At 40.4% G+C, this 24,492-nt stretch overlaps 1 protein-coding gene across 1 annotated transcript in view; it reads right to left on the bottom strand.

The window, feature by feature from the left end:
* The window catches only part of LOC145394120 (protein turtle homolog B-like), a 38,937-nt gene extending 15,157 nt beyond the window's left edge, over nt 1–23,780 (bottom strand). Inside the window, exons 1-2 of the mRNA XM_080268100.1 lie at nt 23,654–23,780; nt 382–511 (exon numbers count right to left, since the gene is read on the bottom strand). Of these exons, the coding sequence (XP_080124226.1) occupies nt 382–511; nt 23,654–23,780 (257 nt within the window). The remainder of the gene's footprint in view (nt 1–381; nt 512–23,653) is intronic.
* Nucleotides 23,781–24,492: the final 712 nt, after the last annotated feature.

The following is a 24,492-nucleotide window of genomic DNA, read 5'->3' as shown; positions in this document are numbered from 1 at the left end:
ACCACCTCAGTGTGTTCCTCATAACGCTTCCTATCACATCCACATCCACACCACAACGCTCCTTTATATCCTCATTCGTCAGCCTGTCTCTCCACGTGACTCCACAGGCTCCTCTTAAATAACTCATTTCCTAATGATCCCTTCACGAATTCCTTTAATAGAGACGATTATAAATACCGCACATGCTGTTTTCCAGTTGTATTAGGTTATGTTCACGTGGGGAAGTTGTTTATTGATTTGATGTGAGCCCAAAATGATGTACATTATAACATGAAAAAAAAAGGGTGGGTACCATTCTTTTACTTGAACTCTATACGGTGCTATGGACTCAAGACACTGAGTATGTAACACACTTTCTCTCTCTCTCTCTCTCTCTCTCACCTGAATATAGGGGTGGCCAGGGAGTCCTTAAACCACAGCAGCAGGAGCAAGGTGTCCCCAGGTTGATGACTCACGTCACAAGGGAGCGACGCCCCCCCTCCCGCCAGGCCTGCCACCTCTACCACAGGAACTGAAATTGGGGGCCTCGATATAACATTGTGTGATTCATTTTCTTGGAGAAGATTGGGACTTAGCGTTAACTGATTGTCTGACTTAAAGATTCTTGTCTAGTTAATAGGTTTTAGATTAAGCTTCTATGGGGGAAGCATTATTGTTCAATACTACCACCTTACTCATATTGTTTCCTGTTTGGAATGAAGAACTTACAATTTGAATATATTTATGAATAATCTGAAAAAGCCCAATAAATACTGAAAGACACACACACACACACACACACACACACACACACACACACACACACACACACACACACACACACACACACACACACACACTCACACAAAGTATTATGAAAACCTGGGACCCTAAGCTGTGTCAAAAGTTAGATGGTCTAAGAAGGATAAAGTTTAAAATGGGATGGGACACCCGGCCACATTTACGATCGATTCCAGGGCGTAACCATATTACTGTTTTTTACATGAAGGGCAAGGAACGGAGAGTGCAGTCTCACCATGTCTCCTGTTTCTCCTACAATAGAAAGCAAGTCTTAAATGCAAAAGAAAAATTATCGTTGGTTATATTTTCTTCCTCCAGGGAGAACAAGGAAAGGAGAGCGTAGAGTTTCCCTTGACTCTAGCTCTTCCTGGAAATTGGCTGGAGGACCAAAGATCAGAAAACACTGTGCAGCTATGAATGTATAATGAAAATTATCATTTACTTATATATTCATATATTTATTTAGTAACTTTCTTGAATATTGATATTCCTATTTATTTATTAGCCTAACCGAAGGGAGTATCTCTCATTAATGACATCCGTTCATTCATCATCCAGTCCTGTACTGTCTTTACTGTATTCTGGTATTTAGTCTATCTTACAGATCTACTGTTAGAAAATAAATACAGATTCTGGAAATATTAAGGAGGTAATGATTAATATAGAAAAGGAAAAGAATGATACGTGTGTGTGTGTGTGTGTGTGTGTGTGTGTGTGTGTGTGTGTGTGTGTGTGTGTGTGTGTGTGTGTGTGTGTGTGTGTGTGTGTGTGTGTGTGTGTGTGTGTGTGTGTGTGTGTGTGTGTGTGAGAGAGAGAGAGAGAGAGAGAGAGAGAGAGAGAGGAGCTGTGTTAATATAATCAAAGGAGACAAAGGAAGAGCTCAGGTGAAAGAAGCGAAAATGGAAGCAAATGTGGAGACCAATTATTAGAATGTTAGGTGAAGAAGAGTGGAAGGTGTAAAGATTTATTGAAGGAAATAGGTAGTGAGGCAGATACAATGATATAGGTAGAGATACAAGGATGGATAAACATAATGACTGACTGACCGATTGATAGGTGGGTAAGTTGATAAATTGATAGAGACTGATTAGTTGACTGATCGATTGAAATTTTGCTTGACGTATTGACTGACAGGTAAACACTCTGAAATAATAGATAGACAGATAGATAGACAGATCGACAGGCAGACAGACAGACACTCAGATATACTTTTTAGACTTTTCAAACAGAAGGGATTCCGTATCGGTATTATTAACTCAATTAAGGTTCTCCCATTTTTAATTAAGTCGCTTGAAGGTTAGAAAAATTAAATAGCATCACAGGATTGAAAGGGTTAAGCCGGGAAAGGACGATTAAATCAGATAAGTCTCTGTATTTGGGAAGAGAAAGACAAAATGTTTAGTAGGATTTTCTCATCCTCACAAAACGGTATGTTAATTTCAGTGATTCACATCCATACCACTTTAATATGGGTAATGGAATAATGCTAAGAAAAAAGTATATCTGCTTCATAAACTGTGTAAGTATGGAGGGCTTAAACGTAAAATTGTTTATTTTCTTCTAGCTTTACTTGTTATCGAGCTACTGAAGAAAAAAAATCCAAATCATTTAGCCTAATAAGGAAAAAACAACACTTCCGCGGCCGCACGTAGTTATTGACGTTTTTCAGCTTCATGATCGCTCCCAAAGGTCATGGAAGATATATACCTCGAATCATTTTCCAAACCTTTGACAAAGATAATATATTCTAACCGTTTTGATGCCCTTGTTTTATTTTTATTCTTTCTCTTGTTTCCTGAAGACTATATTACTTAGAATGTTTTATGCAAAATGAAAGGATTCAAGGCTTAAAACTTGCAAAACGTCTTTCTTCCGAGTTATAATGAAAACGATAGAAAGTCAAATATTGTTCAATTGTTGTTCATTTCAAGATACCTAGACGCAATGCATTTAAAGGACTGGACGTCACTGACAGTGGGAAAAACACAGCGACGAAGTTTCAGAGCTAATCAGTTGCACACATGAAAGACTGATGGTAGCGGTGGACTCTTGCATTAGAGAACTGGATAGAAAAGAGATAATAATAAGTAGATAGACAGGTGCTGTGTGCCTCTATTATGGGGATGCAGTTCAAACTGAGTTCAGCAAAAACAGTGACCAGGATAGTTAGCGGTAAACGAGAGAGAGAGAGAGAGAGAGAGAGAGAGAGAGAGAGAGAGAGAGAGAGAGAGAGACAGAGACAGACAGACAGACAGACAGACTGCGACATTTGGTAATGCCGTGATTAGACACACAATTCACGGAATCTTTCACTCACAGATGCCTCCTCTAAGTTGCTGAAAACTGTCCGGCGGTAGCAGGAATAAAATATTAAAAGACGTCACCAAACTGAGGGAGAGTAAAAAAGGAATTTCTTTTCCATCTCTAATGGTTTATCGCCATCAGTGCCATGACACATTCTGCACTGCCTCCTTGCCACCTTGAAACAATGTTACTCAAGTTAGGATATATAGGTCTCCCATACTGAATGGGTTAACGAAGGCTGTATCTATCATCTCCAGATCGGAAAATCCCTCCAAAACTGAATACATTGTGTAGACGATGGAAATTATTAATATGTATAGCAAACGTCACCGGTTTCAAGGGCTTAAGTGATTTTGATGATCTGTGTGAGGAAAGAAACCCCTTCCAGTCAGCTGACATGTTTTTTCATTGTTCTTCATACCTTCAGACAGCTTTACTCTGCGCTGAAGAGAATTTACGAACCCAAAAGACTATATATAGTCTTCATCTACCCCTTCATTACGAAATGTCTTGCCAAAGCTGAAGAAAATCGTCTGGTAGAAGCAAGAATTAAATATAAAATATGCCATCAGTTTGAAAGGGTTAAAATTCTAAGGATGCGTCGTTGCTGAATAAGGTTAGATTCACAAACACTTACAATCCATTTCTTGCCTTAACTATAATTTCTTTTACCAGGAAGGGCAATGAAAGGAGAGTGCATTGGATAGATGAACGCAAAAAGCTTGAGACAGTGTGTAGATGGAGTTCTGCCTGCCTATCGTAACTGGAGAGAAATGCAAGGAGAGGGTTTAGAGGAGCAGTGACCAGAATAGCCGTGAGACAAGAGGATGAGATGGAGACAAGACTTTGAAGGGAATTAGTGAGAAAAGGAGAGTTGATGAGATTGTAAGCCTTTGATTTCACCCCGCCTAAGTGTTGTATGTGGTGACCCCCGACCCCCCCCTCCCCACACACACACACACACACACACACACACACACACATACACAACCACGAGAGTTGTGAGTCACAGAGGAACAAAAAAAGCCCCAGTGCAATGTCAGCAACTAAGCAGAGTCAGAGAATGTGCGAATGTGTTTCAGTACACCTAAATTCTATTAAGCTGTTTTTTTTTTTTTTTTTTTTTTTTTCGAGGAAAGTTAACATGATCTGTCTAAGATGGATTACGGGGAAACAATATCAAGAACATTAAAAGGTGAAGGACTGATTTGTGTGTTGCTGAAAGTAAAGAGATGTGCTGATTTGTGAGAGCGAAAATTGCATGAACTGAGTTTTTGTCACTAATAGTAACAAGAATTCTTTGCCCCATAAAAAATAAAAAAGATTCGGAAATCAAGTGAGCCAAATAATTATCTAGTGAATGTTGTTGGCACTATCGAGATGGATGTTCAGAAAATAATATCAAGAAAGTAATTCATGAAAGAAAACCTGAATGAGTTGATAAGTCAGGTAAAAGACATTAATAAAGAAAAATGAAAATCAGGAATAATGACAAGGAGAGGAAAAAGAAAAGAAAATGTATATCATTGCGCATTTCCCTTTCCGTCATAATCTCAGTTTATCACGAGAGAGAAGTGAACCAAGGAACATTAGATACAACAGCCAACTAAACTAAATGTGTGTGTGTGTGTGTGTGTGTGTGTGTGTGTGTGTGTGTGTGTGTGTGTGTGTGTGTGTGTGTGTGTGTGTGTGTGTGTGTGTGTGTGTGTGTGTGTGTGTGTGTGTGTGTGTGTGTGTGTGTGTGTGTGTGTGTGTGTGTGTGTGTGTGTGTGTGTGTGTGCGTGTGTGTGTGTGTGTGTGTGTACGGCAAGCGGGAGGGAAGGGTACAGGGAAATATCCAGCAAAAGTTAAAAGGAGGGCTCGTTTTTTTTTTTTTTTTTTTTACTCGCTGATGACAATCATGATTCAAATTTTGCAATAAATTTGTAGCAACAGCAGAATCAGTATACTCATTAACACAGAATACTTTACAACCATTAACTACACGCGTTTTTCAGCAGATAAAAACTCCTTTGATATGGATACATGTGCTGATTTTATTCAGTAATTTTTCATACTAGCTGAGGGAAAAAAATTGGTACCATTATAGATAAAAAAGAGGGATCCCCCCTCTCGATGCGCCCATATGATCTTTTTTCTTTAACTTGGCCTGTAAATGCTATCTCTCCATCTTGAATGCTGACGTAGCAATAGATTAACACTAAATTATGATGCTAGTCACGAAGCAGTGGTATGGGAAGGATGTAAAGCATTAACAATACCTTTTTTTCTGCCACTGAACTACGTAACATAAGCTGCTAAAGGACGAAAATCTTGGCCACATTGCGGTGAAGACTTATAGGCTGTGTCCAATGACAGCGAGAAACAGTAGGAGAAGAGTAGGTAAGAATGAGAAGATACTGACTAAAGAACTGCAAGCCACAGTACAATAGGAAAGAGAGAGGTCAGAGAAGAGAATGAGGTAGGCTACAGCCTATAATAACAGTAATAATAATAATAATAAAAATCGGAGAACGTCCTAAATCTCAAACTCATTAAACCAAAATAACTTTGATTAAATCTAATCTTGGAAATCACTTTTTTGGTTCATAAGCTTGACAACTTTTGGTTCTAACCTTGTCATTCTTCATTTCTAACCCTGACAAATTTTGATCCTATCCATGACATTCTTCGGTCCTAGCCTTGATATTCTTCAGTCCTAACCTTCACATTCTTCGGTCCCATCTTTGACATTCTTTGGTCCTATCCTTGTCATGCTTCGGTCATGTCCTTGACATTCTTCGTCCTATCCTTAACATTCTTCGATCATGTTCTTGACATTCTTCAGTCCTATCCTTAATATTCTTCAATCCTAACCATGACATTTTACGGTTCTGACCTTGATATTCTTGTATCCTCACCTTCAATATTTACTGTTTCTAAACACATTTATCTTTCCAAATTTGACATTCTTCGGCCCAGTCTTAACATCGCTGTTCCTTAAACTTGGCTTGGAGTTAAACGCCCGTAGTCTTGAAACTGAGGGCAGGGTTACCCTTCTCCCACCCCGCTCGAAATGGAGACAAACACCTTCAACGTAAGTGGTAATCTTTAACTCTTGAGAGCGCACCCCTTCTTGTTGGCAGGCATGGCAAACAGTTGGTAGCCCTCATTAATATACAGTACAAATTTAAAATGTCAAAAAAAAAAAAAAAAAAGTTTCTTAAAATAACCTCTTAATGTTGGCAGTTCATACCTTTGTTATCATTAAAGACTGGCATTTGTTCTTGAATACACTGTATAAGAGTATGCATAGTCTTTGGGGAACCGGTACCGTAGGAAAAATTCATTGTCAGACATAGCGTCAAAGGGGTTCATGCGGTCAGTTATAAACTTGTGAATACGCCTTGGCTGGTCATGCCGATTTTGACTAAATTTCTGTCCCAAATGCTTGTTTTTGTCATTCTTCCACACCCAAAACCGCAAACTCCAACCAGTCCACCCAAACACTTGGGAGCGGAAGCTTAATCTCAAAACTAATAAAGAGCACCGAAAATAAAGGTAATTGCGTTCAAATCACACCAAAATACACCAGGAAATATATATTGCCAAGCCTAAACAAAATGGTGTGAACCTATAAAAGTTTACCAAACGCGTACATGACACTTAGTAATCCACAATAATTGGCTATGCATGATTCGTTTGTTCTGGTACGCTAATACTCGGCCATTCTTCACGGCAGGGATCATTTCGTGCACTAATCAAACTAATTATAAAAGTACTGTACCATGCACCATATCTGATAAACAGCTTGGTAGAAATAATGAACAATAAAATGGAAGTCGAATGGCATCTCACCTTTGTTTTCGTCTAGTCGTAAATTAACCATCTCCCGGGAAGCAGTGAAGTCTTTTAAAACGATAAAATATTAAACGTTTATTTTTTTTTTTCCTCTACACGATGTTTTTATCATCACACACACCATACGGTCCTTCAAATTCTAAATAGTTTTCTTTGTACAAGGCAACTCTAATATGACGAGGGGGCGTGCGATGGGGTGCTATGAGACTACCCGCGGATTCCAATACTACGCTGCGGCAATCCTCTCCCGTTCCCAGGAAAACACTCTTCCTTTCGTGCGTTAAGATTACCAAAAGATGTGGATAGGGCAAAGTGAATGTTTGCCCACAATTTAAGACGACGACCCTAAATGTTTTGATAACCATTATCAAATCACCAAACGTGTAAAAGTCGGCTGAGTTTCCTATACTGCGGGTTTCTTTTACCTTACATCGTTATTGGTTATGCATCTTATTTCAGGCTTGTTAACTCCAGTCCAATGAAGTATTCTATTATTATATTTTTGCTACTCTAGATGATTTTATTTAACTTAAAGATAGACTTCTAGTCGTCTGAGGGCTAATGAAGGCTATATTTAACCCCTCTAGAATGAACAAGTATATACAAAAATACTAGACGTGGGAGTTTTCCACAGTACTTATTCATGACTAGTACCATATTCTAGCGTCAGTATCTTGTAAAATTCCGACATTTCAAGATGGAAATTGAAAAATTTTGCGCCCAGTTAAAGAGATGAAGGTATAGTTACACAGCCAGATTCATTTTAACATTCAGTGACTATTTACAGCATATCATCACAACTCTAGATTGGCGTTTTCATACACCGCCCCACTCACTGGCAGTCTGATGACGACAGTGTATTTCAGTGTTAATTCAGAAGTTCACCAAAACGTCTGAGATTCAGTTCCTGTTGTCTGCTATAACTAACTCCTCCGAATCACAAAACAATTATCTGCTGGAAGCAAGAAGATGAAGAAAAGGAAGAAGGCAGAGCATTAGGAGATAGAGGAAACAAACTTCGTCCAAGAGTCTGACCGATCCGGGAATCGAACTCTAGGTTCTTCATTTGCGGGCTGGATTTGCTAACCATGACACTACTAAGAACAGTGTAAGAAAGGTGTCATCGAGCTAATGTTGTTAAATGGAGGTGGACATGATACACAAACAGCAGCAGGAAAAATACTAAAGCAAGAAGGGATTGAAAACACTCATCATCATCATCATCATCATCATCATCATCATCATGAACTAAACCTTCATCCCTCTTACAGGAAAGGGTGAGGTAGGATCCAAAACACACACACACACACACACACACACACACACACACGTCTAACCATCAAGCAACATGCCGTGAAATGAGTCCCAGAGTCATTCGCGCCTCATTCAAACAACCACAGTCACATTAAAAAAAACCATATGCACAAAACCATTCATCGTTCAAACATCACTGGACGTGATGAGAGTATTGTGTACATACTCGTAATTTCTAATCTCTCTGTTATTTCAGACTGGGTCATTGTTTTCAACCCCTTGAACATCATGACATATTTCACTTTAATCATGTTACCACCAGTCAATTTTATTCAAGTAAAGTAGGACCTCTGGCTGTAAAAAAGGTAAATGAGGAATATATCTAACCTCTCTAGTTTTCAGAGGCCAGTGAAATCGTCAGATGGGAATAAAAATAAAAATATGTCATCGGACTTAAGAAGTTAATGGTTCAACCTTTTATCCATGCATTACGATGAGGTCTGATTCATTTATGCTGCCGCCATGTGATTTTATGCAAGTCGAGAGACACCTCTCAAAGGAGAGAGATAAAAAAATGAAATACTAAGGATTTCTTAGTACTGAAGAGGTTGAAAGACGTTATTTCTCAGACGAATAAAGTTTTTAGGTCTTGAACGGAGTAAAATGTACATGACGGCACCATGACGGTGGGAATAATGTAGGTTACGAATTTTCATTACCGGTACATCCGACCCGCGAAAGCATGAGGTGGTCATGAGTTTGGTCCGGTTTCTTTGTCCTTCTGTTCGTTTGCAAAATTATGGAAAAACTATTGAACAGAACATTACCAGATTCTGCATTATGAATTAGAACCATCAGAGTAAGGGGTGACTAAATTTTTTGACCGAAAACGGTCATAGGTCATTGGACATGGGTAAGTTCAACTTGAACAGTTTTGATCCGATTCTAGCCAAACTTGGTGCATGTATTGAGGGTCAGGAAAAGGTAAAGTGATTCAGTTTTGAGGACAAAGGTAAAGGTCATAAGGTAAGGTCAAATGTCCTACAATATATCCCAACTAAGTCTAATTCAATTTGGATCAAGCTTGGTAGAACTGTTTAAGTTTAAGGATGAATGACCCTAACCCTTCCCGTAGGCTGAGGAAGATCCTCCAATGAATGCAAGACTATAATATGATGTAGTCGTACTCCCTTCACTATAGACAGAGAGACAGATAGATAGACATAGATAAACTGATAAATAGACAGACAGATACTGTAGATGGATAGATAGATAGACAGGTAAAAGGATAGCCAGAATTAACTATTATATAGGTAGCTAGGTGGGTAGGTCGGTAGGTAGGTGGGTAGAAAGACAGACATACAGATAAATAAACAGATAGACAGTAAACCCTTCAGGACGAGAAGCCTGACGTCACCATCAGCGAAAGATACCAGTTTGTACAGTATGTAGCAAAAATAACGTGACTAAAGGAATTGTGTTTAGCCTTCTCAATTTATTAAAGTTAGCATATTATATTCTTGCTCTCTCCAGATCATCTTGGGGGTAATCCTTAGAGACAGACAGACAGACAGACGGACAGAGACAGAGAGAGAAAGAGACCTCACTCAATACTCACTTTTTTTAATCTCAGCTGCTGTTGGTAATCCTACGATTATCATCACCACCACCACAGCCACATTCACCACACCTTTCATCATCTAAGCTTTTTTTTTTTTTTCTTATTTAGTTATTTTCTTTTTTTCTGACTCAGTTTCTTTTTTCTGTCTGTTTGAGTTAGGGTTTTTTCTGTTTGGTTTAGCTAGTTTCTTATTTCTTTGTTTTTACTCGTTATTTTCCTTCTGGTTTTATTATTTTTCATCTACTTTTCTGCTGGTCATATATTTTCTTTTTCTTTCCGATTCAGTTTTCTTTCTCTTCCCCTTTTATTCAATTTCTTTCACTTCCTGATACAATTTTCTGTTTTTCAGAGTCAGACATTTTCTTTTTTTCTTTCTTCCTCATTCAGCTAGTCTTTTTTTTTTTTCTTTCTTTCACATTCACTCTTTTCGTTTTTTTCTTTTAATATCTAGTGGCTTGGGTGAGTGGCAGGCTGGAAGGAGCGTTGTGTCTCCATGGGTAGAATGAAATGAGATTCTGAGTGGGAATGAATAGGATTCTGCGAGGGGTGGCAAGAGATTCTGAGTGGGATCGAGATGGATTCTCCACGGCGGTGAGGGTGATTCTGAGACAGCTCGAAGGGAGAACGAGGTTTGAGAGGCAAGGATTCTGAGTGGGGTAAATTAGATCTGAATGGGATGGAGTGGGATCCTAATTGGGGTTGAGAGGGATTTTCTGTGGTATAAAGTATGATGAAATAGGGTGGAATCTGACTTAGGGTGGGAAAAATTAAGAGGGATTCTCAGTGAAGTGGAGAGATATTCTAAATGGATCAGATTCTCAGTGGGATCGAGAGGAATTCTGAATGATATGGTGTGCGGAGCGAGATTCTGAGTGGGTCAGAGTGGGATTCTGTGTGAGTATGGTGGAATGGGATTCTGAGTGGGATGGAGTGGGATTCCCAGTGGGGTGAAGCTGACTTCTCAGTGGGGTGGAGTGGAATGCTGAGTGAGTGGAGTGGGATGCTGAGTGAGATGGAGTGGGCTTCTGAGTGGGGTGAAGTAGGCTTCTGGGTGGGTGGGGTGGGAGTGAGTGAGGTGCAGTGGGTTTCTGAGTGGATAGGGTGGGAGTGAGGTGGAGTGGGCTTCTGAATGGGTGAGGTGGGAGTGAGGTGGAGTGGGATTCTGAGTGGAATGGAGTGAGATCCTGTTTGGGATGGAGTGAGATTTGAGTAGAATGTAGTGGATTTTTGCTTGGGATGGAATGAGATTCTGGGTGACCTGGAATGAATCTGTTAATGGACTAGACTCTGGGTGATGGAGTGAGATTCCGAGTGGGAGTCATTCTATACACAGAATCATGTATGGAACGAGTCTAAATTTGTATCAGCTATAACTTAACGGGTGTGGATAGTCGAAATTACCCCCTGGCTGCGATGGGTCTTCTCTCAGCCAAATAAAATTGTCTGGTGTTAACTGGAATACGTTACAAAGATTATATTTTTTGGCTACGACGTAGCTTCAGCCTTCAGCCTGTTTTCTACGCCGTTTCTCTGCGCCAAGTAAAATCGTTAGCCGTTACTTCATTAATAACTGTAAAGTTTGCATTTTGCAGTCAAATGATTATGAGATTTATACTGCCTTTGTCGATAGAAGCGTTCGCAAAGTACAGATCACTTTAAATAACTGAACTTTAGCGTGGATCGCAAGTTCATTAATCTCAGAATAGCTCCAAGCATTACTGTCATATATCACCCTACCCTTTTTACTCTAACTTTGCCTAAAATTGTTGCCTCTCCATCTTGAATGCTGAGTTATATCAGTATATCATCATTAGAATATGGTGCTAGTTCTATGGAAATAATGCAGAGCCTTAGCATTGCCTTGTTCTGCCACTGAGCTACACTGAAGAAGCTGAAGAAGTACGAAAATCTGGGACAAGTTACAGTGAACGAACTATAGGTCACCCAGCACTCCCATGGAACGTATGACATGACTTTACAAGTCCGAAATGTTTATACGCTGTCAAATTTCCCATAAGCCTTCTCTCTCTCTCTCTCTCTCTCTCTCTCTCTCTCTCTCTCTCTCTCTCTCTCTCTCTCTCTCTCTCTCTCTCTCTCTCTCTCTCTCTCTCTCTCTTGTGGGGTAGGAGAGGTATTCATAATGAAGAACTCTTCAAAATCATTCATACGTATTTGTAAGTATTCATAAGCATTCATAAGTGTTCATAATCATTAGCATTCATGTCTACTTGTATCGTAAGTATTCATAAAAATTCATAAATATTCATAGTCATCCATTTATATGTATTCATAAACATTCATGAGCAGTTATAAGTATTCATAAGTGTTCAAAAGCATTCATTAGTATTCAAGAATTCAAAAGTATTCATGAATAATCTAACACCGTATTTTCCCTGATCAACGTATCTCTATGGCTGATAATTGTTATCCGATATCAGCTTGTGTTTTTGCTTTAATATTCTCCCTAATTTAGTTGTGATATGACTGGGAGCGGATTGAAAATTAAAGTATAGGGTGGCCCATAAGCAGCGCTGCACCAGAATCTTGCCTGGCGGTATCTTCCGTGTTGCGGGGACGGCTCAGTATGCTGGTGTGGGCGTGGATGTGGCAGTGGGAGTAGGAAATAAATAAATGATGCAGGGGACACTGATAAGTGACGGACCCGTCCCCTCAACACATGAGATATCGCTTAGAGGAGTGGAAAAGGACATTTATATGTGGACCACCCTGCATTACCTCATCAGTACCGGGTTCCCTTCAGACACTTATATTCAGCTTGGGATGGTTTCTTTCACTATGAAAACTGAAGTAAATCGTTAAAAGGTGGGGGGGGGGGTGGAGACGACGACTCCAGTTATGACATCCACTGATCATTCTCACAGTTACTGAGATTAACATTACTCATGAGTATTATCTTTGCATCATCTCTGCAGCATTCGTTTTGTCTGTCATAGTGTCAACTAATCCTTTTTCTGCCCCACAAGGAGTGTGGGGACCCGAGGTTAGGCTGCTTTTCCGCGACATTTAGGGCAAAGCTTACCATCTCGCACGCCATGCGTAGCATAGCAACAATAAATATCAACAAACCCTTAGACGGAAACCCTCATGGACCACATCCGGTTGGAGCACCCAAACCCTCAGGATCACTAGAGCACCAGGCATATTATATGGTACATAATAGCATCATGTTATGCCAAAATTTCATTTTCACGTTAATAACGACACACACTTTTCTTATTGGTTATAAACTCCTTCACAACGACTATCTATTTTTCGCAGATAATCACCTCCACCAATGTTACCTTCATCATTCACTATTTTAATACCAGGTACTTTATCAGTCTATTTGTTGTTTTATTATTTACTGTTTTTGGTTTGCTTTGTCTCAGTTTATCTACTAGCAACATTATGGAAAAACTGCTAAATGAAACTGCACTAAGTCTGTCGTAATGACTGAAGACCATCAGAGGGAAAATGATTAAATCTGCGGCGAAAACGGGTCGTAGGCTGAGATCAAATTGATGCAAAACATGAATGGGGAAATTATGTGCTTTGGCAGTGGTATGCGCTCTCTGAAAGCCCTTGTTCCTGCTGCTACTAGGGGATTTTATTCAGCTTCGGAGAACCCCCTCACAATGAAATGGTTAAAACTACTTATAGGTATGCTCTCTAGTTAGCACCGTCTCTTCGTTGTTGAGAGAGAGAGAGAGAGAGAGAGAGAGAGAGAGAGAGAGAGAGAGAGAGAGAGAGAACAACAACAAAGAAGAAAAAGAAGAAAAGAAGAGAAAAAAGAAAAAGGAAAGGGGAGTCTTGGGCTAGAAAAAATATAGTTAAGATACAGTCCCTGAGCTAAAGGGTTAATATCTGTTATAATGTCATTCTCCCATTACATATTCTGGCATAACTCGTGTCATAAAGTTTGGTAATATTTCCGAGGCATTAAATGCTTGACATAGCATCATGGCTACTGTACAAGTTACTGTAGCATATTTGTCAAGACGTGACTAGCCCTATCACATCGGTAAGGTACAGAGGCACAAGTATCTTCTCAGAGTTTGACGAATACATGGCGGAAAAGTCGAACCATCTGAAATACGCACTAGTAGACATGGGGTCTTCACTGCATTTTACCAGTTGTAAATTTTCTTCAGACGAACCTTGGAAGATGGTTGTTTCTTTGACTGTACCTTCCACTTTGTGTTGGTCACCTTCAGGCCATTTTCTCTAGCTTTGGAATGACTTATCTTAGTTGGGGGGTTAGAAGTGGTCTCCCTTAACCTCTTCACTGTGATAACGAGTCTTTCTATTCTGTTATCCACCTGGATTTCTTGCACCACGTAGCGATTTATTTATTTATTTTTGTCGCTTGATTTCCTCTACTTTTCTAATGAGGAGTGGGACGTCTGCCAATACTGGCACTGATGTAACCAGGTGTCCCTACTGCCTGATTTTACGGAGGTCCCTCTACTTCATCCCTCTCCTCCCGAAAAGGAGGATGGTGGACTGCACAAGGACAATTTCAGCCGGGTCCAATTTCAGGTGACTCTGGGGGAACAACTACACACTCCTGGACATTGAAACTTCATTTTTTTTTTTTTTTTTAACTTTCAAAGCCTAAGAGTTTGTGAAATGAGTTGCTAATTCACAATCGAAGATCTGTCCACAGTAAAATCGTTTAGCGGGAGAAAGAATCAAGCACTAAAAGTTTTAACGATTTTTTTTTTAACAAATTACTGCAAAGGATTTCTAAGCTGGGTAAAATCATCTGACATTGGCAAGAAACAAGTACTACAACGTTGTTATTTTTTTTATCCAATCATTACCTGATACCTCTACTAAGCTGAATGAAATCGTCTGATAATAAAAATGAATAACGAAAAAAACCACGGCACCAAGAGGGCCAAGAACTCGCGGTGAGAGACAGCACACACACCCTGCCTTTCCTAAGGTCAAACCCACACTGACCCGCCTACCACTGTCAGACCCAGACTCTCTCTCTCTCGCCCTCTCTCTCTCCACTACTATGACATGGTATCCTATCCATGTTACCCGCCGACGATTTTTAAAGGGAGCCCTCTCGTCTTGAATGAATTAATCCCTACAGCACGATGATGTAGTTTGGGATTATACGTGAATGTGAAGTGTTTTTGGTGAAATTAGATGAAAGTCGTGTGCGTAGAGTGAAATGAGAAGAAAATGGTGTGCGTATGATGGAACAGGAGGATTCTTGTGTGGAACGAGATGTTTGTAGTGTGAGCATTGGGAAATGAGATGACTGTAGTGTGCGCATGGTGAAATGAGTTTGTTTTAATGTGCGTACGGTGGAATCAGATGATTATAGAATGATTAGAAAGAGAGTGCGGAGGAATGAGATGACTGGAGAATGGTTGTAGTGTGCTTAGGGTGGAACGGGGTGATTGCATGCGTATGGCGCTTTTCCAGCACATCCATTAAAAATCATGCCATTTCAGTCAACGCATAACCCAATTGTCGAGTGGTGCAGTGTGGGGATGTAATGGCGATGACCTGCTGCTGAAAAATTCCACATCAGAGAGAGAGAGAGAGAGAGAGAGAGAGAGAGAGAGATTCATGGTAAGTGAGGCATATGCTGCAATAACTGAAATGACATTGAAAATTGATGACAGCGATATAAAACTGACGTAAATAAGAACTGGATTTGTTATCACACACACACACACACACACACACACACACACACACACACACACACCTCAGGCTTTCAGGTTTCACAGGACGCGCCCTTTCATAACACCCCGCGATCTACCCCACCATTTTTTAATACCCGGACGCGAAAGTGCTGGGTTGATTGAATGGTTTGGTAAAGAAAAAATGTAAATCCTTCGACTGGTGCTGTATTATTCCATAGCTTCCTACGATTATCACTTAGCTGGAGAAAACCGTCTGATATTGACCAAAATGAATTACTGCATTAAGACATGACCTTTCTTCAACTGTAGTGTTCTGTTTCACTTAACGCTGTATGATTTTATGTAATATCATTCAGCAGGAAAAAATCATCTGATCTTGACTTAAATTCACTGCTGCATTGAAATATTACCTCTCACAGTAGGGACAACTCTGGTGTTATATTTCGGTTAACTCAAGAGGATTTTCATAAGCTGGGAATAAATCACAGAAGCCTGAGTGTTATTAGTTTGCTACAAAACCGTCTGACTTTGACCCAAATGAACTGCTACACTGAGGTATTTAGTACCTCTCTAATGATAAGGATAGCTCTAGTGTTCTGTTTCAGTTAAGGCCAGATGCTTTTTATTAAGATGGGGATGAATCATAGAAGCCAGGGAGTACTGTTCCCGTTAATTCATCTAATGTCACCATTAGCCTGCCAAGTGTTGACCAAAATTAATCGCTACATTGAGATAACTATGGTTGGGATAGTTCTGCGTCTGTAGTCCAGCTAACGCCAGATGATTTTTACTTAGCTGGGAATGAATTACAGAAACCTGAAGAAGTATAACGGACATTCAGCTTATTATAATCGCTTGGCAAGCTGGAATAAAACACAAGAGTTGTCTGGACCATGAGAGGCTTAATGGTACCAAAATTAGCTCTCCGAGGCTCCGGTGCTCACTGTCAGCTGCATAAAATCGCCTGGCGTTAGCAGGAGTAATATTTGAGAGTGGTTCTTCGACATTACCGTATGCGGTTGACACTGAGCTTTCAAACTTCCTGACGATGACAAAAATTGATCTACTTTATCCTTGATGCCAACAGACGATATGATTCAACTTAGTTGTGTGTGTGAGAGAGAGAGAGAGAGAGAGAGAGAGAGAGAGAGAGAGAGAGAGAGAGAGAGAGAGAATAGCATAAAAACACGCACGCTAGAGAGAGAGAGAGAATAGCATACAAAAACGCGCGCTAGAGAGAGAGTGAGAGAATATCATAAAAACACGCGCGCTTGCGCTCCTGTAAGCACAAATACAAACAGCAGCATGTTATAGATAAAGGGATTTAGTTGGTAATATTAATAATCATGAGACCTTTGGAAATTACCTCCAGAAAAATCACCTGAAAGTCGACGATTACACTCATCATTTGGGATTTAAGCGTCATGATTGCCAAATCTTGTAATTATTGTTCCTATTATTACGATAGTTGGAGCCTTGTTTCTGGATAATGAGAGAGAGAGAGAGAGAGAGAGAGAGAGAAGAATAAGGCTGCTAGGGTCATTATGCAGAATGATTATATTACACAGTCCAAACACAGTTACCAATCCACGCGATCCTTGCCTCGGTTCCCAGCCTACCCCTCCCACCGCTTTTGCTCCTCGCTTCACTGATTTTCACTTTTACGCCCAGCGTACTATAACAGTAGCTGGAATTCAATAGGCAAAGAAGACCTGGATGGTTGGTAAATGGAAAGAAAGAGCAGTTGTGGCAGTCGTGGTGGTGGGGATGGTAGTACTAGTAATAGTAGTACAGTAGTAGTAGTCGTAGTAGTAGCATTAGTAGTAGTAGTTGATGTTGTTGCTGTAGTTGTTATTGCTGTTGTAGTAGTAGTAAGAGTAGCAGCAGCAGCAGCAGCACCAGCAGTAGTAGTAGTAGTAATAGCAGTAGCTGTAGGCATATCTGAACGTACACTCAGTGAACTGCAGGCTGAACTGTCAATCTCCGGTAGACCACCACCCTTCTTTCGGGGGGATAGGGGGAGAATAAAGAGACGTTCTCATAGCCAAGCATGGTAGCCTCCCAGTTATATCAGTGACCCTGCGTGACGATGTTCCTCTCCATCACCAGAGTAAATGGCAAATGAGAGGAATAAGCTCTTATATTCGATACCCTACTCTTTAGTTCATTCTTGCATCATGCTTTCCAGAGGCCGGGTCAGTTTTTAATGCGTCTGTCAGTCCTCCTGACCTTGGTCTGATCCTACCCAAGGGCGGACATTTAAGAGGGTGTAGCAAAAAATCCTTTCACATGATCTCATACGCTCGTCAAGGTTCTCTCAATGACATAAACAAAATCCCTCACTCACAAACACAGCTACTCGAGCATCAAATATCCACACGTATTTCTCTCCGTACAATCCAAAAACCTTCTACACTTACACCCATGCGTGAAGCGTAGGGTGAAGGCGGGTTAGCTTTCCAATGACAAAATGTGGTGAACCTCGGTTATATAGACCAATTACCCTTCAGAATCAGTGACATACGGTTAGAAATGTGTAATAGAGCTGCCCGCAAAATCTGGCGTCTGCAAGCCGATCGCTACTATACATATACAACTCCAGACGATGTATTCTGTTTAAGAGAGACATTTCGAACTATGAAGATAAATATATATCTTTCACTTGTCCCTTCACCACAAAAGAACTCCTCAAAGATTAAATAAAATCGTTTAGAGATTGCTAGAATAATTTAACTGAATATTTTACCTGATTCAAAGAGAGAGAGAGAGAGAGAGAGAGAGAGAGAGAGAGAGAGAGAGAGAGAGAGAGAGAGAGAGAGAGAGAGAGAGAGAGAGAGAGAGAGAGAGATGGGTGAAATAAAAGGTATAGGTCGTCCACCTTAACCTGGCTTAGATTTCCGTCCTTTTTGCAGCTTTTGGTCCGTAGCTAATTGACAGAATAGATCATACTACGGCTCCTCACCTTTTGCATAACACTTCTTGCGATTAAAGTTCGCTTACTTTAACTTGGCTTTGAGCATCATCATTTAACAGCTTATTTCCCGCAGCTCAGTGCCAGAAACAGCCACATCTACGAATACTACCGTACTGTTCTATATTTTTTCCATTGCATCTCCACGTGACTATACTCCATTTCACCAAGTTTGGCACCATCAGTGATGTTCTCAACGCCTGTAGTGTTCATGTAAATCATTTGCACCATCTATTACCTCCATCTATTACCTTGAGAACCAATATAAAATGCAATACAAACAAAGTATATCCAGCATCAAGGACCCTTATCAATGTTACAGGTGTTGAGGACATCACTGATGGTGCCTGACTCGGTGAAATGGAGTATAATGTCAGTTACCAGTGTTAATCTTTTCTTACGTCTCAGCATTCACGATGGTGAGATGTAGCTTTAGTCCAAGTTAAACTAAATGGAGTAAATGTAGAATGGTTGGTAAAAGGAACGAGAAAGCGGAATGTGAATGAAATGTGTTGGGGAAAATAATAGCGAGAGGAATCAAAAAGAATTGTAGAGAAGGTGGAAACAAACTGATAGGGAATGAAGGTAGCTGTGTAAACTGTGGGAAGGGAAGGGGTAAATAAAAGGGAATGGAAATGTGGGGAGGGGATATAGGAGAAAGGAATGAGTGTGGAATTAGTGAGGGGAGTAAGGAACAGGAGAAATGAGTGAGGTGCGGAAGTGAATGGATAATGAAATAAAAACGGGTGAGAAGAATGATTTTTCAACGTGAGGAAGGCGTTTAATCAACAAAATCCTACTGAAACGCCCGCTTTACGTAATTTTGTAGGGAAAAAAATGAATGGTCGTTTTCGATAGCCATGTAATATGCCAGTCACTAAGGTACCGGTAACATAAGTAGATGTCAGTCTTATAGCTTTAAGTTAATGACAGTTATGTTGTTGAGGCATTCTGAGCAACGTCAAGAAGTTGTCCTTTTTTTGTAATGTAACAATAACTTACATAGGTGAAATGAACCCTGTAATGACGCAATGAACTATTTCTCATGTTCATATATAAACTTCTCATGTTCATATGGTACTTGACAGGAAGCAGCCTATTGCTGTTTCTTGGTACAAGTAATACAGAGTATATTTGCGGACTCTATACTGTACATCTTGTTACCATTCTTCAAGTGTGTGTGTGTGTGTGTGTGTGTGTGTGTGTGTGTGTGTGTGTGTGTGTGTGTGTGTGTGTGTGTGTGTGTGTGTGTGTGTGTGTTTACGAGATACCTTTTCACTGATGTTATTTGTATGTTGAGAATGTCATGTGTGAATCAAATGTAATCCCAAATATTTTTGAGATGTCTCTCCTTCGACTTTTGGGATATCTCCCTAAACAGAGTGACTGGTCAAACAGAGAATTGAGGGTGTGTTTGGGACTCGTATCTGTCTGGAGTGAAAAGAGTGATAGTTGATATAGCTGGTGAAACTTGTGAAAGTAAATGCTTTAGTGACTATTGTACTCGTATATTGCAGGTACTGTTGGAGCTGGCCTGCTGCTTCTTGAGTTTTGGAGTGATGAGAGGATATTGCTAGGTCAACAGCAGAGGACACTACTGTTGCTGAAGAAAAGGGTATTGGCAATCGTGAAGGAAAGGGGTAAGCAAAGTCACGGTTAGCATTTTAAATGGCTGCGCTCCTCGGCCGTAATGGTGTGACGGTGGTCTCGTGGATAACGATATAAAGGTGTGGCTCGTTGTTTACATTTACCGCACGGCTGAGTTTATTAGGTGGTGTGGGGCGAGGCGCTGGGACCTTGTTTGTACAGCCTATCTGAGTAAGTGGAGGGTGTGGAGGGTGTGCATGCCAAGTAATGCATGTGTTTGAGAATGAGAGGGATAAACCGCATAGGGCGAGCGGAAATGAGCTTGCATTTATGAGATGGCCAGCGGCTACCAGATCTGCATGTGCCCCGTTGCCCGAGTTCGAAACCTAACCTTGGTGGACATTAGGGTAGGTGCAGAGGGTTTGTCATTTTACGTGCTGCTACCGTTTCATACCCTCTCGGTTCATACCTGTAGCTCAATCTGATTTAAGTAAATAAATGTAACAGTTTCACTCATTTCTTGCAGCTCGATCGTGACTGGCAAAGACAACCTAAACATGACAACCAACAGCGAGGCGTGACTCATCAGTCGTATCCCAATTGTGTCAAGGGTTCGTGTCTGAGGGACATTGCTGGAAGAGTACTAAGCGTACCGCCCTTCGCCTATCGGCTCACATTAGCAAAGTTCATAGATCCATATCCCTGGGTTCCCCATTTTATTAATTTTTTTAAATGTCTGGTTGCATCCTATATTCAGGACATTGAACACAAATGGGTTCAGTCCGTCTTGTCAGTATCAGTGTGCTCTTAGCTGAAGCCTTGAATAAACGAAAATATTAATCATTCAGACTGTTTCGTAATGATGCCTTCATTTCTCGTAATATCTTCATGAAATCAAGTCCTTACCTAAGAGAGTTCTATGTCACACGTTCATGCGATGTAATCAAAGCCCGCGTTGCTAGTTCCAAAAGAGCTTTTAAAGAGAGAGAGAGAGAGAGAGAGAACACTGCTTTTAGACCCATAGTAGTCCTTAGTTTCCCATTATTAACTTACAGAAAAATTGTTGGCTACTAACTTGTAATTTATTTGATGCAAAAATAGTTATAATGACATAATGAACATTGCAGTACTATCGTCCGCCTTTAAATGTCGGAACGATAATGTATTTGTCTGCCGGTGTGTGTGTGTGTGTGTGTGTGTGTGTGTGTGTGTGTGTGTGTGTGTGTGTGTGTGTGTGTGTGTGTGTGTGTGTGTGTGTGTGTGTGTGTGTGTGTGTGTCTGTCTGTCTGTCTGTCTGTCTGTTCCCATTATATTTCATGAACGGCTTGAGCTATCAACATGAAACCTTCAAGGTATCAAGATATGGCCAAAATCTTGGACGAGGCCGAAAATGAACACTTGGTGTCAAGGTTAAGGTCATCAAAATGGCTGCCAAAGGTCAAATAGTTTTTATCGCCCGCCTTTAGCACCATTATATCTCACGAACGGCTTGAGCTACCAACATGAACCCTTCAGGGTATCAAGATATGGCCTAAATCTTGGACTTGGCCAACAGCATTTTCTGGCGGACGATTAGCATTAGACTCCCGAATGCTTTTCTTTCATTATATGCCGTATTTACCATGAGAGTTACAGAGAGGATTTTTTTTTTTCACAAACTATTTCCTGAGGCCCAGCAGTCCTCCTTCATGCATCACACCCTCACATGATGTTGTTTAGGAAGCAATACCCACAGTCCACACTGAATGCATTCAAATGACTCATAAGCTACTTAGGATCGGTGCAGAGTTATTATTGGAGGATGATTTATGACTTACAGAGGCATGTAGAAGATCGTAAAGGATATTATAACGAAAATCAAATAAGGAAACCCGGCCCCAGTCTAGGATCTCGCGTCCTTACAAACAGAAGACCGCTGTCCTAACTACTGGATCCGAGTGAATTCCGGAAAAAAGAAAATGCTTTGGCAGTGGGAGTAGATTATTTGGTTATGCAAAGTTAGCCACGGGTGATACTGTAATTTTATTCATAATATTACCTTCCATAAATCTGCCTTCGTAAATATACTGGAGAGATATTGGCATATATACATGCACTGAACCGAACTGAACTTGTATAAATGCCAGCTCTCTCTCTCTCTCTCTCTCTCTCTCTCTCTCTCTCTCTCTCTCTCTCTCTCTCTCTCAAATATACTTTTCCTGTCCCTGTATTCTAACTTAAACATACCTGTGTATGCATACTAGAATATATGTATTAACATGCAAATATATACAGGCGTATAACAGTATAATATGTACACTTTCTTGATTATGTATATACACATTCTATAGATACATACATAGCTACAAACATAACGTTACATGCTTGCATGCTGTGCATGTGCATAATTATGCACTGTGTATATACTGTACATGTGTACTGTGCACAGGAAATATACTGAAGAGCATTCATACGTTTGCATATTTGAATGTATGCACGTATATGTGAGTAAATACAGTAGGTGTTCAGGTATATTTACAGTATACATGTATACGTATGGCTCTATTCGTAAATGAAAACGGTCATTGCTCTACACACACACACACACACACACACACACACACACAAACAAATAAACGAACACACAAGCAAACAAACATACACACAAATTGACAGACAGACAGATAGATAGACAGAAGTATAGATATATGAAATGAAATTCCGTACGGTTGGGTAATGGGTCTCAGCGTGTAGCGTCATTAGGTACCGTAGAGTATAACGGATCAAGACAAATTTCAGATTTTGTGCTGACTTAACAATCTTAATGTCAAGAAAATCCCATGTGTATTTATTAAGCCAAACCATTTGACAGCGTATGCAGCATAATCATAGCTTTGGTATCCGACGTAACATACACCTAATTCAGCCATATGATAAAATCAGTACGTTCAGTATAAAACTGTGTGTCTACACTTCATTTCAATTATGTCCATTATGCTTGAATCTGATAAGTTCATTTGCTGGAATCCCCCACCCCGCCATCCCCATTACCTGTGCACCACTGTCAGGGGTTGAGCCTTTTTAAGCTTCAGTCTGTGAGCACTGGGGCGTCAGACGGGCTTCATTGCCCTTCCACACGTACTGTACCTCTTGTTATTGAATTAGTTTTCATTGCCCTCGCTTTTTTTTTTCTCTCTGCATCCTAGCGTCCATGACTCTGTTGTGTAGCTCACCTGCCGTCAATGTTCCCCTTATTTGTGGCTTGGGAGGCTGCCTACTGCCTCTACCTCAACGACAGATTTTGTACGGTATTCCTTCCATCTACACCCGGCTTTACTAAGACCAATGAAACTTTTTGGCGTTGGCTACATTAAAAAGATAATTACATCTCTATACTAAAATTGTTTTTATTCCCTGGAAAGTTTCTTTTTTAATCCTTTTAATATGGATGTAGATGCGTTATGAACTGGAAATTATATAAAAGTTGCATATGCAGCGAAAAACTGTGTGTTCACTGGGTCATTAATGTTTGAAAAACCATGAAACGCGTTAAAATGGGAACTGGAGATGGAAGGAAAGAATTATGGCAAGCAGGGAAAGAAGAAACATATGGAAAATAAGCTACGGCGCCTCTTCTGCCAATGTTACGGCTCTCCTGTTGGTAAATGCCCGGGCCGACCTCATCAAAGACATGTTTACCCGAGTGAGTGATTCGCAAGGGAGGCGGCCGCGTTCCCATACCTCCATTAGGGCACAGAGACTTAACGAGGCCCATGCTACCGTTTATGACTTTGTTTACCGTTGGAAATTTTCTGTCTATCTGTCTGTATATCTAACTGTTTGTCGATCTGTCTAAAAATCTATTTATCTCTCCATCCGTCAAGCTATCTTTCTATAGCCAGACATCTTAATCCCGGAAGAGGTGGCCACAAACAAATCACTTCCACGTCCTGTCCTCCGCAATCAGGCTGCCCTCTCCCCCCACCACACTGCCCTCATTCATATACCTCTTCTTCCCATTCCTTCACTTTATCATCGGTCTCCCCTTTCTCTTTTCCCCTCCACTTCTCTCACATACACTCCTATTTAGTAGCTCATTCTCAGCTGTCCCCAGTTGGCCAAATCATCCCGTGGTACTTCTGACCTTTTTCAGTACTGTACATCCACATCAGCCATGGAACGCACCTTAACTTCCTCATTTGTCTGTCTGTCAATCCACATAACTCTACATGGCACAGGTGTGAACAATGTCATGTCCTTTATCCATACCCATTAACAAAACACTATCCAGTCCTATATTACCCATTGCACGATTTCGTTACTGTTTTTCCTATAGGCGATTTATTTTTCACATTACATCTCAGTATCTCTTACTTTGGTACTGTTTCAAAGCATGTCGATTTCAAGACGAATAAGGACTATGCATGAATATGTTAAGGTGTGATATGCAAAGTAAATCGCTAAGAAAGAGGTGCTACGAAGCCTCC

Source organism: Coenobita brevimanus, chromosome 26 (assembly GCF_032717465.1).
Source record: "Coenobita brevimanus isolate Jiangsu-jjx chromosome 26, ASM3271746v2, whole genome shotgun sequence".
NCBI classification, from domain to species: Eukaryota; Metazoa; Arthropoda; class Malacostraca; order Decapoda; family Coenobitidae; genus Coenobita; species Coenobita brevimanus.
Note: the sequence above shows the minus strand (reverse complement) of the source record. Positions and strands in the feature narration are given on the sequence as shown.